A 17,385-nucleotide genomic window follows, 5' to 3' on the forward strand; every position below is an offset into this window, starting at 1 on the left:
GAAGCACTTTGGGGAAATTGCGGAACTTGTCTATGTGAGCTTGTGGCATCAGAAGTGTGCTTTCAAACAAATTCTTTGTTTATAACTTATTGATAACAATCCTTCTTCTATTTGTTACTTCTTTTTTCCTGTTGTGCTGTGTACCTGTATTTGTTTTCTCATGTTTACCTTACGTCTTCATGAAAGCAATACTTATTTTTAATTTCTTCTACAAATCAATGAATGTACTACAGTAGTGTAGTAGAGGGATCTGTGAGATTGGCAAGTAAGCTTCCCAGGGTTGAATTGATTAAGGTGTATTTTAAATGATTTCACAATTTAGTCCACTCTGTTGTTAAATATATCTGGTTTAGTGAAAATATAAGTCTGCTTAAAAAAAATTGCCAGGCACATATTTTCCAAGTTATTCATTTAGTCACTGAAGTGTAGTGACTTAAGAATCTTCATGATATTTTATTTGCAGTGTTACTTTCCTGTTCAGATTTAACATGAATTTTCTTTCTCAGCAGACTCTGCCTACTTCAGGAAGTTCAGCTCCCGAGGTAAGTAAATAAATATAAAAAAATTCACATTTGCAACTAAAGGTCACTGTGCCTCTTAGTAATTTACTAACATTAATTTCCTATTACCTTTGTTCCATATTCTGAAATTTGAAAATGCAAGCTTTTTTTTAAATTTCTTTTTTAAAAATTTTTATTGTCAAACTGATGTACAGAGAGGATACCTTTTCATACATTAGGCATTAAATACATTTCTTTTTTATATATTTTTTATTATCAAACTGAATTACAGAGAGGTTACAGTTTCATACATTAGGCATTGGATACATTTCTTGTACTGTTTGTTACCTCGTCCCTCATTCCACCCTCTCGCTCCCCCTTTCCCTTTCCCCCATGAGTTGTTCAGTTGATTTACACCAAAGAATTTTGCAAGTATTGCTTTTGTAGTCATTTGTCTTTTTACCCTGTGTCTCTTGATTTTGGTATTCCCTTTCAGTTTCCTAGTTCTAATACCAGTATAAATGGTTTCCAGTGTACTCAGAAAAGATACAGAGATAGTGCGGGTAACACCCCAGGAAGGGGATACAAGAAGATCATCAATAATAGATGCTACAGTTTCACATGGCATGTTGAAAGTAATTACAACAGTGATATAACATTTCCATAACATGAAGTTTATTTTACTTAGCATCATTTTACTTAGCATATGTGTTCATAAGGATATAGCTATTGGGCACTTGTGATCCTTTGCTTTGACTAGCCTGAACCTGTACTAATTATTCCCTATGAGGAAGACCATAGAGTCCATGATTCTTTGGGTCTGGCTCACTTCACTTAGTATAATTTTTTCCAAGTCCTTCCATTTCCTTACAAATGGGGCGATGTATTTTTTCTGATAGAGGCATAAAATTCCATTGTGTATATGTACCACATTTTCCTGATCCACTCATCTACTGAGGGGCATCTGGGTTGGTTCCATATTTTAGCTATGACAATTAGTGCTGCCATGAACTTTGTTGTGCTGGTGGCTTTAGTATGCCAAGATAGCTCAGTTGGGAGAGCGTTAGACTGAAGATTTTTTAAATTTTCAGTGATGAAACAGGCTTAAAGAATTCTCAATTGGGGTTTGTGACAAAAATTAAGAATCCAAGAAAACATGTGATCCAAAATATTCGGAGAATAATAAGTGTCATTCCTATTTGTTATGCTAAAATGTAAATATTTTGAAAAAAACAATCCAAAAAGACTCAAGCATGCAAAGCCAATAAATATAGACTTTTCAATAAGGGTGTGTTGAGAAACTTTTGCTTAATTCCAAGTGCTCATTTAAAAGAGAGCATCTACATTAATCACACAACACACCATGCACAGAAAGTTATTGCAATAAAATACAGCCACAGAATGACATTCTGTTCCTTTGAAAATAAATGTAAACATTGCCACAACAGTTATTTCTGTGAAATAACTATGAAATCAGGTTTACCTTTGTAAAAAATGAATCAAAGTCTCCACATTGTTCTAAACATTTCTGCAGTCAGTTGCTATTATCTCTATAGGGTAGGCCCAAATGATAAACTTTTCCTTCAAATTGGAACTGCCTGCTTGGGAAAGTACCACTGATGTCTACTATAGTGGAATATAAAAATATTTAATAATAACATAGAAAGTCTCATTGTTCTTCTCCAAACAACCCCAAATAGTTTATTCAGTTGTGTGATTTACAAAGGGACACAAAAATGATTGAGGCTAGTCATAAACTGGAGTAATAAGAATATAATATGTGTAGAATACACATGAAAGCACTACTATTTGTAACAGTTGCCATATGCTGTGCACACTCAAAATTAAATTACTTTGGTATGGAATGCATCTCAGGATTTCTTTAGCAGAAATCTTGTGGTGCATATCGATGTATGGATCACCTAGGAGAAAGGTTAAATAAACATCATGTGTGGAAACCTGGATATATGGCTCATGTACTTAAATTCGCGTTTAAGTTTAGGAAATGGGAAACCTCTGTAGGAACTTTATTTTTTGTATATTTATTCATTTTATTATCATTAAGCAGTTCTACTAAGGTATTTCAATTCAACATGTAATTTTGGGGGTACACTGCAGTTTATGGTTGTCACCCTCTTCATCACTCTTCCTCATATCTCTGACCCCAAGAATCCCCTTATGTTACCAATTCCATCTTGACATAAAACTAGCTTCTCACCAGGCAGCAATGGCTCATGTTGGAAATCCCAGTTAATCGGGAGGCTGAAATCTTTAGACTGAACTTCAAAGCCAGCCAAGGCAGACACATCTGAGAGATTCTTTTCTCCATTTTATCAATACAATACTAGAAGTGGATGTGGGCTCAAGTGATAGAGTGCTAGGTTTGAATGAAAAAAGCCAAGAGCACAAACAAGTCCCAGAGGTCAAATCTCAGTACCAACTTAACACACACACACACACACACACACACACACACACACTCACACACACATATACATATGTACTTATGTAGGTACATGCATGCATAAAGAAATTGGTTTGTATACTATTGTATTACTTCCCATCTTCCCAGAAACACACAAAATATCTTCTTAATTATGCTTATTTATAGTAACTTAATAAGGAAATAATCTACAGTAAACAAAATACTTCTTTACAATTCTACTCAATACGTCTACTACTACTACTACTACTACTACTGTAGTCGAATAGCACACTGGTACTAAAATAAAAAATTTGATTTATATTTTATAAGTTGGTATCATTTATTGAGTACTCATTTTATGCCAGTAAATTACCTATGTTTTCTCAATTTTACCCTACTTGAATCTTCTCATTTTATGAGTGAACTTATTCAAAACAGCAATAGTAAATAACTTGTTCAAACTTGTTCAGAAGAAGAAATGAAGCCTGGAGTTGACACAGGTTCCCTTGGTTGCATTCTTAATTTTTGTTTTTGTTATTATTTGTAAGTAGCTGTACAAAGGGGTAGCAATTTAATATGACACTTTTTGAGTACAATGCATGTTGATCAACATTACTCCTTTTGTTTTTTAATACACACATATATATTAGAAAATTGAAATCTTTAACTTTAATATATCATTATTATATTCATCCTTAAAACTTCATAAAATATATTTATAGGTCAAGATTATTTTGCTAAGCAATAATTAATTCTGCTGCCAATTTCAAAGAATTCTTGGTAGATTTAGATCTTTTACTATTTTTCAAAAGAATCTATTCCTCTTGGCCAGTAAAATATTCAAATCTCATAGTAAGTTCATTCTATTTAAAGCTATAGTGCTAAGTTCTCTGAACTCTTTTGTGAGCACTGTGAGAAATGGTTGGGGGGGTGGGGAGGAGGGTTTTGAGTGGGCAGGGTGACTTTAAATATTGTGACTATGACCATACTATCTTCCCTTAACATTCCCAGGTTTCTGGGAGATTCTTGTGGTCCATCCCTAATGGCAGAAAGAGCCCCATTTTCCTTAGTCAGTTGTGCTGTGGCAAAGAAAGCAAGTTCCTGGATCCGTGAGCAAGATGCTCTTCACAGTAAAGCACTTTGTGGCTTTGTACCAATCCAGGTGCTTTACTGTTGTCTGTCTCCCATGCTGAGAATGGACAAAAAAGGAGCAAATCCAGTGTTTGGGGTAATCATCACTTGCTGCTTGTAGTTTGTGATTGATCCACAGCAGCAGGCTTAAGTACTTGGTAAACAACTCTTTTGAGAAGTGAGTTTTCACCAGTGTACAAATACTCTACCTCTGAGAATCAGCATGATACAGAAAAACATATATATGTTAGAGCACATATTTAAAACAAGGTCCTTTAGTTTATTTACTTGTTCTTTCTACTTTCTGCGAATGGTCTCTTTGGCTTTTCTTCTCTGTTTATTATGATGATTATCCTTTTGGAGTTCTAATACAATATATTCCCCAGTTAAGATCGGTTGTGCTACTTGTCGAGACTAAGGATCACAAAACACTGACTTCAGTATTTAAAGTGTCTGCATAGCAAACTCAAATGGCTGATATTTGGAAATGCTCAAACATCAATAACCATTTTCTACTTTGTACATGTAGGTCCTATATTCTTTCATGATTTTTTCAAGTAATTCTTTTCAGTGTTTGAATAATTTCTATTGATTATAGCAATGATTTTCCAACTCTTAATATCCAGGATAATTTAGCTGGCAGAAGGAAGTTTGCCTTAATTTGAACAATATAAACTATTTTGTGCTTTAGAGACCAAAGGAAAAAAATATTTAAAAAAAAAAAAAAGCAGTAATAGTAGGTTCAATGGTGAGCATTGCTGTCTGTCATTTACCTAGCAATTTCATTTTGAAAGATGGCAAAAATTATGTTGGATGACTCTTCCTGAAACTTTTAAAACTTTATCATTGCAAATCAACTTCTTTATGTATCCTAATAGAGCTTTGCCAGACAGGGTTAGTTAACCCCAGAGTAGGTAATGTAATTCTTGTTGACAGTAGATTTTTCAACGATGAACCTGCTTTTTCTTTTCAGTCCCTCATGTGAGTGGAAAGAGGGAACGGTCTTCTGAGTGAAAATAGGAGAATGTATCCAACTACCCACCTGCTTGACTATGTTGCTCTCACATAACATCGTAAATAACTCAGATTCTTACATCCATGTTGGGATAAACTTTAATAAATGAGCATAAGAAAATGCCAAGAGACATTAAATGATTATATGTATCCCCTGAGTTAAATGTTTTCAGCACGACTAGTTTCATTAATTCTACCCACTACCGTTTTTTCCCAAACCCAAGAAACCAACCACTAAGTGTTTTGAGAAAAATGTGTTGAAAAGAATGTTTGCCGTGTGTGTGTGTGTGTGTGTGCATGCTAAATTATATGATAAAATACAGTTCAAGATTTATATGTTGAAGATTTTATTGCATTTTGTTTTATTTTGCAGTGGTGGAGATAAAAGTCCAGTACTTGTGTGTGACAGGAAAATGCACTAAAATTGCGACATTCCTGATCTTAATTTAAAACTTTAATTCATTGCGTATCACTTCCTCATGGTTTTCTGGTTCAAAAATAACATCTTACCAAATGAGAACTCAATTTTAGGTTTTAAAATTGGCCTTTCAATTTCTTTACAAATTTTTACCCTAAAGCATTCATTAACTTTCCTCCGTAGATTACTCAGTTGTACATATCCTTGGAAGTAATAAAAAGCCAGTTATCAATTCCCATGTCTTCTAATTGATGATTCTTGCCACACATGAATTCCCAGGTTTATGAATGGCCAGGGGTAAAATTAATTCAATAAAGATTTAATGATTCTTTACAAACATATACTTACATGTCTTAGTTGTTTTCTTATTTTATATATACATAATCTGGTCTTAATTGTTTTCTTATTTTATATAGACATAATCAGGTAAAATTACCAAGTTTCAACATGACTAACAAATAAAATTTTATTTGATTTTCTAGCCTAAACATTTTTTGAACTAAATTCTAAGTAATAATGAATTCCATGGCAGAATAATTGTGCTAAAGTTCATCTTTTACATTATTTTTGTAACAAAACCTTGATTCCAAATTTTACATACCTACTTTGAAAGATTCTGGGGCCAAATACTTCTATACTTATAAACAACATATGTTGCTTTTTATTCTACTCCAAACACATTTTATGCATTTTCTAATATAAATGTTGTGATTTACTTATTTAAACATGTACTTGTTGTACATAATGAAAATGGTTTCATACACATTTATTTGGAATCATAACAGTTTGTATATCAATATAAATTAGCACCCAGATGGGAAACCAAATTATTTTACATTATTCATTGTAAGCTTCATTTATTGAGCCATGCTCTAATAGAGGAACAACTTCATGACTTTATACATTTTCGATTAAGCTGTACCAAACTCTGAGAATGCTTCCTTGATTATACATGAGAAGAAGCTCAGATTGCATAATATATACAATACAGATGTGATTCAACTCAAGCTTTCTGATTTCAAATGACACTTTATAATTTATTCATTTTATTCTTTATACTGTTTAAGGTTATCTGTTGATAAAACTGTAATATGTAAGCTTAGAAAAAAGGTGCTTTCATTAAAAAGTCAATATTTTTCCAGAAATTATGCTAATAGGAAAACATATCATTTTTTATGGAACTTAAATCTTGAGATTCTTTGTATACGATCCCTTTTCATCCATCACATATAAAATGTTCCATGCTTTTGCACCACAAAATCACACAGTAAACTAAATACATTGATTAAGGTTTCTTTGCTTAAAGATTTCTGAACCATAAGAAAGATTTACATTTAGCTATGTTAAAACATCTTTCCTAATCAAAAAAAAAATTACAATGTAACCTAACATGAAAATGGAGAAACTTGGAAATTCAAATAAGTGTCAAGAAATAGGTAGTGCTAAAATTAAGCATCCATGGACTGACATTAGTAGTCAACTTTGACATATTTTCACAGTATCTCAAAGTATAACCCATGCAAATTTTACTTATTTAATCCCTTCCTTTATAGAATTTTAATCAAGATGAGAACATTGGCATTATATAAATAACATTCATATAATAATATAAATAATACTTAAGGTTGTAATAAATTTTATTGAAAAGGAAATTAAAAGAAATAGAGAGGCATCTCTGTTATATGACTGGCTGGAAACCTGATATCAGAACCAAACCCAGCAAAGAGGGCCATTTTCCCTGCAGAACACAGAATGGAGGCATAAGCCCTCAACTAAAAGCATGGTTGTTGTGGTTAAGAATGCAGAGGATGTTTTGCTTAAATGTTAAAAGAACTGAAATTGTTGTGTTGAGAATTGATGATGATAAGGAGTAGATTTGGAAGGATATCAATCCATTGGATGATGGTTACAATAATCACAGTCCGAAAAAAATAATGCTCACAGGAATTCTCTAATAATTGATTTGTTGGTGAGCAGTCATCTGAGGACAGATGTGTATTTTAGACATTCATCTGGAGAGGGAGAAAGAACATTTGTGTACAGGAGTTAAGTTTCTAGGATGATTTCTGAAAAGGTGCTACGCATTTGTAAGTCTTTATAAATTTGAGCTGAAGAATCGGGAAGCATGAAGTTACCCATTGAACAAGTATAGACATTGAAGAAGTCAAGTCAAAAGAAGACGACCCTTTTCACACATTGTAAAGATGGAGGAAGACAAAGTATAAGAGACTGTGAAGGAACAGAAAATGAAGTAGGAAGAGAGCAGATAGAAAGGAAAATGTGGGGGCAAATTGTACGTGTGGAGATGAAGACTGACCACTTGATGTTGCCAGATAGGAAGGGTGCAAGTTGATTTGAATCAAAGCTGGAATAGTGGGGATAAAAGTTGATTGAATTCCATTGTGTATCTCTGCCACAATTTGTAGGATGCATTCATCCACTGAGGGGCATTTGGGTTGATTCCATATCTTGTCGATGGTAAACAGTGCTGTAATGAGCATAGTTGTGCCGGTAGCATTAGTGTGGCCTTATTGGATAAATCTGTAGAATAAACTCACAGAAAGTGGGATTGCTGGGTTTTGGGGAAGTTATTCTCTTTAAGAACTTCCAGGGACTGGGAATGTGGCCTAGTGGTAGAGTGCTTGTCTAGCATGCATAAAGCCCTGTGTTCAATTCTCAGCACCACATATATAGAAAAAGTCAGAAGTTAGCACTGTGGCTCCAATGGTAGAGTGCTAGCTAGCCTTGAGCAAAAAGAAGCCAGGGACTGTACTCAGGCCCTGAGTTCAAGCTCCAGGACTGGAAAAAAAAAAAAGAAAAGAAAAGAAAAGAAAAACTTCCATACTGCTTTCCATAGCAGTTGCATAAGTTTACATTCCAACTAACACTGTAGTAGAGTTCCCTTTGGGCCATATCCCACCACATTTATCATTGTTAGTTTTCTTGATAATGGCCATTCTCAGAAAGGCAAGATGGAATCTCAGTGCTTTATAGATTTGGATTTCTTTTATAGCCAAAGATATTGAACAAAATTCTACTCACCTATGAGAAAGAATTATATTATACCTTTCCAAAGGAAATGGAAAAACTTGAAAAAATTATATTAAGTGAAGTAAGCATTACCCAAATGAACAGATGTTGTGTGGTTTCCCTCACTTGTAATTAGAATTTGCTTATAAATCTACAAGTAAACACACTGAATGATAAAAAGAAAAAGTACATTGGAACATGATGTTATATATATATATGTATGTATGTATGTATGTATGTATGTATGCATGTATTTACAGATTGAGACCATTGGAGAATATTCTTAGGAGAGGATGATGTAGACACAATAGTTATGTGCATTTGACCATATGAAATAATGTTTATCAAAATGAACTCCAAGAAACGGAAGCAAGAGGGTTTTTTGTTCATTACTATTTTTGTTTTCATTTACTTTTGTCTTATTTGTTCACTTATCTTTCATTAGTAGGGTAAGAGAGGGCACAGAAATGGGGGGAAATGGTGAAAAATGCAGCAGTGATACTAGGGACTATGTTGACAATGAATCATACAGCATGTGAGTGGGGAAAGGAGGGAAAAACTGGGAGAGAGTGAGGAAGGGGTAGTATTGACATTGTTCAGAAAGAAAGACTATCTGACTTTTTTTTTTTGGCCAGTCCTGGGCCTTGGACTCAGGGCCTGAGCATTGTCCCTGGCTTCTTCCCGCTCAAGGCTTGCCACCGGCTAGCCACCTGAGCCACAGCGCCCCTTCTGGCCGTTTTCCATATATGTGGTGCTGGGGAATCGAACGGAGAGCTTCAGGTGTAGGAGGCAAGCACTCTTGCCACTAGGCCATATTCCCAGCCCCAAGACTATCTGACTTATGTAACCCCTCTGTACCTTTATAATCACAATAAATAAATTTTACAAGAAAAAGGTGATTGAATTTGGTGATTAAAGTAGATTGAAGAGAGTGAGAATAGGAAAAGTGATTTCAAACGAATTAAGCGAACAAAGAGCTCAAATAATATAATCTTTCAAAGTTAAAGCCCAACAAAATCAACACCAGGAAATGGGTACATCCAAGAGGTAGGTAGGGCCAAGTGGTTAGGAATAGATGAATTGAAGGAGTTTGGGAGGAAAAATGCTGTTAAGAATTCACAAATTAAAAAGTAAGGGAAAGACTGAGTGAAAGAGGTATGGGGATGTTGAAAGGGGCAACACTGATCAAGGTGGATTTTATTCATAAACTGCTTTGTTATGTGGCATCTCCTTTTACAACTACTTATTTCTTTTTCTTTACTATGTTTTATCCCTTTTGTTTTTGTATTTCATTTCAGTACCCTGGGTATTGTATATACATTTAACTGAATTAGGGAAGGGAAGGAGAAACATAAAAATGGTGAGACAAAAGATTGGGCAAACCAATTCAATAGCAATACTCACAAGACAATATGTAGGAAATTAACTATTCAACTGACTGGTGGAGGTGGGGCAGGCTGGGGGAAGGGAAAGTGGAAGAATATGGGAGAGGGTAATAAGTATGACAAGAAATATACTCACTAACTTATGTATGTAACTGTAACTCCTCTGTAAATCACTTTGATAATAAAATTAAATTAAAAAATAAAATAAGACATAACTCTCACATTTAGCCTATAGCAAGCAACTGTAAAAACACAGAAGGAAAGAGACCTTTATTTATTTGAGATTATATTTTAAGTCTCTTGGAGTTTTAGTAATCCACAAATTCAGTATGAACAAAACCTATGATATGACATTTATAAAACTAAAATGCTACAGCCAACATTAGCAGTAGCAAACTAGAGATTTAACTGCCCTACTCAGTTTGTGAGATCACGTTTTCTGTTTCTCAAAGGGTCTGCAGGCCATATTGTAAAAAAAAAAAAAAGCCGACACATTTTAAGATATTTCAATAATGCAAATATACTTATTGAGCCAGTTGAAAGGAATATAATTTTCCTATTCTCCAAAAATTACATGTTAAGAACTTGAGACAAATTTAGAACCATGAGTGCAGTCATAATATTCAATGAATATATATGCAGAGGAAACTAGGAAAATTGAGGGGTTAGGTAGGGCTGGGACTATGAGGAGAATAATGGATGTGGTGACTGATGATTTGTTGGTATTCATAAACTGACTTGAATTGAAACTCCTTTGTACAACTCTTAATTGATAAGCATATACAAAAGTAACGGAAAACAAATTTTTATTAGTACTTCATTTGAAAACATTTCACCTTTTAATTAAAAATTTTTACAAATATTATTTTCTCTTACAGGAAAGACAATCAACAGTAAAAAAGGAAAAGGGTAGCTCTCAGCAGCCAAACAAAGTGACTGACAAGAACAAAATGCAGAGAGCCAATTCTGTCACAGTGGATGGACAAGGCCTTCAGGTATAATTGCTTAAATCTACATTTTACAAGTTTTCATTTGTGTTACTTTTATATTCCGAGAAAGGCATATGTTTAGCTATTAACACATTTATTTAACGTTTATATTAGCTCCCAAGACTGTTTCAGAAAGATCATTACTAATTTATCAAGATGTCTATCTCACAGTTGATTGACAGAGTGACATTTTGGTTAGATTAATCATTTATGGTGTCAAATACATTTAAACTCAAATTGGCAAAAAATCATTTGTCAATTTGAAAGTTTTGCGATTCATTCCTAAATATATATGCTTATTATCTACTTATATGTTAGAGATTTCTACATTGGTCTTTCCATAAGTACATTCTGTATTTGTTTTTCTTCTCCAGAAGAATTGCTTTGATTGTAAAGAAAAATGGAAACAAACTCTATTTGGGTAGATACTTTTCTTATAAAATAAATAATGACAAAATGTTTATTGGAACTTATATCTTTTAAAGTTTTAAATAATATTTAAAACCATACATATTTCTAAGTAAACTTAAATCACTAAAATCTTTTTTCTATCCTTTAAAACCTGCAATTATTCCTGTGATCTCTGATATTAAAATGCCATTTTTCCATTTTTATTTTGAGCTATTATATAGAATTAATATATTGTACTTATTTGCCTATATTTCTAACTCTACCAGTAAAAGTCAATAAAATTAACTTAATATTCGGAATTGTGCACTGACTTTCTTATTTTTCTACCTATGTTTTCCTTAAATTAACTATTTCTTCCATTAGGAGCAGGTTTCAACATGCTGTGTATCTATATTATGGATTTTGTTAGTTACATTTCTTATTCTGAAAACACAAGTTAAGTGTAGATAGTATATACTTACGAAGGCTTCTGTAGTACCATGAACATCTCATTGAAATTTTAATCAGGAATTACATATTCATAATAAGGAAGTTGATTTTAGCCAAAAGCATTGCAAATAGGAAATCTTGAATTATTAAACTCAACTGTGAAAGACAATTCTGAAATATAATAATATTTTAAATGTATATAACTCAATTATGAATGACTATACCAGGCTATAATTCTTGGAAGTCATATTTATGTGTTTAGTAGTCACATTGAAGGTCTCAGATAATAAAATCTGTTCAAAATATTGATAGTAAAAATTATTTTACTATGTGAGCTTATAATTTGTTTAGTGAAATCAACATTTGAATTTAATAAGCAACTTGCAACTTGAGCAGTTTAAATTGCTAATGATTTTGACTTCTAGCAACCAAATAAGGAAAACTTAATATTTAAATCCACATGTATTCTACGTGTGCAAAGGTATGTTTCTCAATATTGAAGAGAGAGAATTATCATTTGTTAATACTTATTACAACCCAAGCAGTGTGGTGCTATTTTATACATATCTAACCAACCCAGTAAACATGGAATTGAATGAATTACTCTTCACATTTCCAATACTCAGAAGTACATTAAGTCTTCCATGACCGTACCAGAAGTCATTGTGAAAGCTAAGGCTTGAATGAGGACCCTCTTACTTAGATGTTATGTATTTTATTCCATGGTAAAAAGTTTTGTAACAAATTCAGACATTTTGCCATCCTTTTTTACATAATTTGAGTTAAAATTATATATTTATCTCAGCTAGACTATAACTTGTATACTCTCAATTTCTTGTTTTTTCTCTTTGTAGCATTATATTTTTAGTCAAAATGTTTTATATTTGGCATTTGGACTTCAAACTTTCTTTTTATTTTATTTTATTCCTCCCTCATTTCCCCTGCTCCCCCTTCCCCCTTTCCCTCTCACCCCATGAGATGTTCACTTGGTTTACACCAAATGTTTTTGTAAGTATTGCTTTTGGAGTCGTTTGTCTTTTTATCCTCTGTCTCTCAATTTTGATATTCTATTTCACTTCCCTAGTTCTAATACCAGTATATACAGTATCCTGGGTACTCAGATGAGATGCAGTGATAGCGCTGGTACAACCAAAGGAAGGGGATACCAGAGGATCATAAAAAAAAAAAAAAAGCTACGGTTTCACATGGAATGTTGAAAGTAATTGCAATAGTGATATAACACTCATTTCCATAACATGAAGTTCATTTTACTTAGCATCATCTATGTGTTCATAAGGGCATAGATATTGGGCACTTGTGATCCTTTGCCGTGACTAGCCTAAACCTGTGCTAATTATTCCCTATGAGGGAAACCATAGAGTCCATGTTTCTTTGGGTCTGGCTCACTTCACTTAGTATAATTTTTTCCAAGTTCCTTCATTTCCTTACAAATGGGGAAATGTCATTTTTTCTGATAGAGCCACAAAATTCCATTGTGTATATGTACCACATTTTCCTGATCCATTCGTCTACAGAGGGGCATCTAGGTTGGTTCCATATTTTAGCTATGACAAATTGTGCTGCGATGGACATTGTTGTGCTAGTGGCTTTAGTTTGGGCTTGTTTGTAATCTTTTGGGTAGATGCCCAAGAGTGGGGCTGCTGGGTGGTAGGGGAGCTCTATGTTTAGCCTTCTGAGGAACTGCGATACTGCTTTCTAGAGTGGCTGAACCAGTTTACATTCCCACCAAAAATGTAGTAAGGTTCCCTTTTGGCCACATCCCCTCCAGCATTTGTTATTGTTAGTTTTCTTGATAAAGGACATTCTTACTGGGGTGAAGTGGAATCTCAATGTTGTTTCTTTTATGGCCAGTGATGTCAAGTACTTGTTCATGTGTCTCTTGGCCATTTTCATTCCTCTTCAGAGAAGTCTCTTTTTAGGTCTTCAGCCCACTTCTTGAGGGGGCTGTTGGTTCTTCGAGGAGTTATGTAATAGTATTTTTTTCAAATTTCAAAGCTATTTTATTAATACATTCAGAATACTTTTACAACTTCAAAATCACATTGAAAGATATGTTCTATTTTCATTTATACGTGAAAGGAATCTGAAATAATTCACCTTATTATATATCAATTATGCATATTAAAAGCCATAGACGATTAACAATTTTGAATGTGTGGATCTCTCTGGACAATTCTTTTGGTATGAAAATGTCAGCTAAGATTGTCAACAGGCAAAATGTAGTTATTAGGAGTAGCAAAAGAACAGTAAATTAGTAAAATTATAATTACCATGGAAACTTTTTGAGTTTTTATAAGTTATTATGTTATCGTGTACTATATTCTGATTCATCTCAGAATAGATGTCCATCAGTATTCACATACTTGTAGACAAACGGTCTGCTTGGATAACTATTGCACGTAAAATAGAAAACAAATCACATTGCAGTTATCAATGGTAAAATGGTAAAGTAATTGTTTTTAATCAAAAAAAGGCAAAAATATCTACCAAAATTAAATTTTATATCAACCTTAAAAATCTAGATGATGGAAAACATTGGGTTGCAGCCCAGTTTGCATATGACTCTGTGACAGAGGCTCTCCACTGCTTAAAGAAGACTATTAATCATAGTTAAGCACATTCATCTTCTTTCCAGCTAACCAGTATAATGATCAGGATTATTATTTCTAATTAGAGGAAGCAATAGATCATGTATAACCTTAGGATGAGTCTCATTAATTAACCCAAGTCCTAAGGGACTTCAAATAGCAGTAGTTAGGCACTCTATCTTTGTCAGCGCTCACACCAGAGGTTTACACTTAATACATATGATCAAATGTAATTGAAACTACAATCTTTTAACATACAAGTAGTAATAGATACGGATTGCTGTTTATATGTGGAAAAACAAAAAGAAAAGCAAAATAATTACTTACTGTATTATACTGAATTATCTGTCTAAATATCTTTTTACATTTCCAGATAAAAGTATCATTGGACAACTGAGGAATCATCTTTGTAATATGTTTAATTCAAGTTCTTATATTTAGTGTCTAAAACTGCATTATTGCCTCTCCCTTAAAATTGCTTTTTCCTATTGCTATTTCTTATTTTCTTATGTTTATGAACATCAAGAGTATAAATGAAATACATATGTACATTATCAATAAGTGCACAATATTATATATATATATATGAACTCATTTCCTTTTTTGACTGATGTGTGTCGACGTGTATGTCACTTATTCTCTTAGAACCCTCAATACTGTCAAATCATCTTTTAGGTCAAATCATCTTTATCATCATCATTATCATCTTTACTCCCCAAATCCAGAGTTAAGCTCTGTAATTTTAACAACTACATGAAGTTATCATGTTAGATCAAAAATGATGTTACAAAAAAGAACTGTGTAACATAAATGTCTGAGATGAGATGTGGAGTCTTCTGTATTTAAGAAAGATGGTCAAGAAATGATACCAGAATTACTCAACAGGATAAATGACAGCTGTCCAAGTGAATAGTCAGAATGGGTAACTCTAAAGCAAATATATTTGCCCAGCAAAGTCTAGAGTTAACAAGAACAACATGAATGCAGTAGGTTGGCAAGTCTAGATTTAGTAAAACAAAATCTAGAGATGTAACAAGAGCTAGATGCTACAAAACTGGAGTGCTTGAATGAGAACTTTAGTGTTTGTTCATGAGATAACACAAGGAGGAGGAGGCTAAGCAGAGGAATGCTATGAATTGAATTATACTTTAAGATTCACTCTTGCTGAGAGTAGATGGTTGGATAATGAAATGTTAGGAGATAACCACAACAATTATTTTGATGCTATATGATAGAAGCTGTTTTTAACAGTAGAGTAGGACAATATTTTACAACAGAATGAGTGAGATATGCCAATATATTGGAAGCACAATTTGTATACAATTAAAGAAGAACATCACCAAGGTGGCTGAACCATTGACTGAGATGGTGAATAATATGGGTGAATATGGTTTGAGAAAATTTTTTCTAATGTTGTTAGAAATCCATAAGGAGCTACAAACTAGGCCAGTCAACATGTGTTTCTAATTTAGGGGGAAAAACAGATGCAATTTGGCAGTAATAGAAATGATGATATTTTAAATTGTCAGAAAATTTCAATAACCTAAGTTTATATATACACATATACGTACATACATATATACATATGTATAAACCCATCATATTTATAATATATATAAACCTATGATACATATATGTAATTTACTGAATTTAATATGTTTGTATATATACACATACATATATATATACACATATATAGTGCAGTAATTGAAACAGAATCCACAATCTAACTAATCCACACTCTTTAACTTTACTATATTAAACTACACCATTTTTTGAATAAATAAAACATCATATGTTCAATTACAGTCAGCATGGAGGAGAATCCAACATGGATCTTATCTTTCTAGAAACTTCATTACACTCAATTTATAGTCTTTCAAGATTTAAAGTGCAGGACAAAAGGTGAAACAATTCAACAGTGGAATCCACTAGAAACTGCTGGAATGAACTATACAAGATTGAGGGGAGGAAGATTGGGAGGGGAAAGACTCAGAGAGAATAAGGGAGGGGTTGACACTGTTCAAAAGGAAATGTACTTATTACCTGGCTTATCTAAATGTAACCTCATTGTACATCACATTTACAATAAAGAAATAAAGTACTACAAGTACTACAAAACATTCTTTGAACTGTTCTTCCTTTTATCCATATAGTCTTTGTTATACTGGTTTATCATTTTTCAATAGCTTTTTGCTGTTGTTGTTGATGTTGATGGTGGTGATGGTGATGGTGATGGTGGTAGTGATGGTGGTGGTGTGTGTGTGTGTGTCTATGTGCTTGCCAGTACTGGAGGCTTGAACCCAGGGCGCAGACATTGTCTCTTAGCTTTATTTTTACTCAAAGCTGGTTGAATGAACATAAGGTTTCCATGAACTTTTCTGCCCACCTTGATCATCAGATCTCAGCATGTGGATAGCTGTAATTACAGATGTAGGCAACCAATGCACTGTAAGTTTAATGCATGTTTGTTCCATCCTGGTGCTTGAACTCTGGGGCTATATACTGTCTCTAAGTTTTTATGCTTAAGGCTACTGCTCTACCACTAAATCCCCGGGTCCACTTCTGGATTTTTGGTTGTTGGGTTGGAGATAAGACTCTCCCAGACTTTCCTGCCTGGGCTAGCTTCAAACGTTGATATTCAGATCTCAGCCTCCAGTGTAGCTATGATTGCATGTGTAAGCCACCAGTGCCTGGTCCAGTTTAATACTTTAAAATTTTATTTTGAGAAGACACAAATTGTGTAGAGGTGCCTCAAGCACAGAGGTGAAGGGATGGGGGATTTAGAATTAGATCACTGTTGCTCCATATTTCAAAGAGATCATCCTGGCTTTCATCTGATTTATATGTTGTTCCATTTTCAGGTTATCTCAAAATCCGAATGAATATGTACTTCCAAGAAAGATGAAGTTTTTAGATGACAGAATATTTATATGTATTTCTTTTTCTTCCTTTGTTCCCTATTCCATCAAAAACTATAACACAAGAAAGTACAGTATTTTAGGTTGACAATTCATCAGTTTTTCAGAACAACTGAGTTTTAA

The 17,385-nt window shown here is 33.4% G+C and overlaps 1 protein-coding gene across 6 annotated transcripts in view; it reads left to right on the plus strand.

The window, feature by feature from the left end:
• Positions 1 to 17,385, plus strand: part of Dgkb (diacylglycerol kinase beta) — a 549,587-nt gene that overhangs the window by 162,891 nt on the left and 369,311 nt on the right. For 2 of the 6 annotated variants that reach the window (XM_048337833.1, XM_048337836.1), the window contains 2 exons: positions 507 to 542; positions 10,782 to 10,898. In XM_048337833.1, the coding sequence (XP_048193790.1) occupies positions 507 to 542; positions 10,782 to 10,898 (153 nt within the window). The remainder of the gene's footprint in view (positions 1 to 506; positions 543 to 10,781; positions 10,899 to 17,385) is intronic. The other 4 variants (XM_048337834.1, XM_048337837.1, XM_048337835.1 and 1 more) reach the window with 2 other exon arrangements.

The sequence above is a fragment of the Perognathus longimembris genome, chromosome 2 (assembly GCF_023159225.1).
Source record: "Perognathus longimembris pacificus isolate PPM17 chromosome 2, ASM2315922v1, whole genome shotgun sequence".
Taxonomy (NCBI): Eukaryota; Metazoa; Chordata; class Mammalia; order Rodentia; family Heteromyidae; genus Perognathus; species Perognathus longimembris.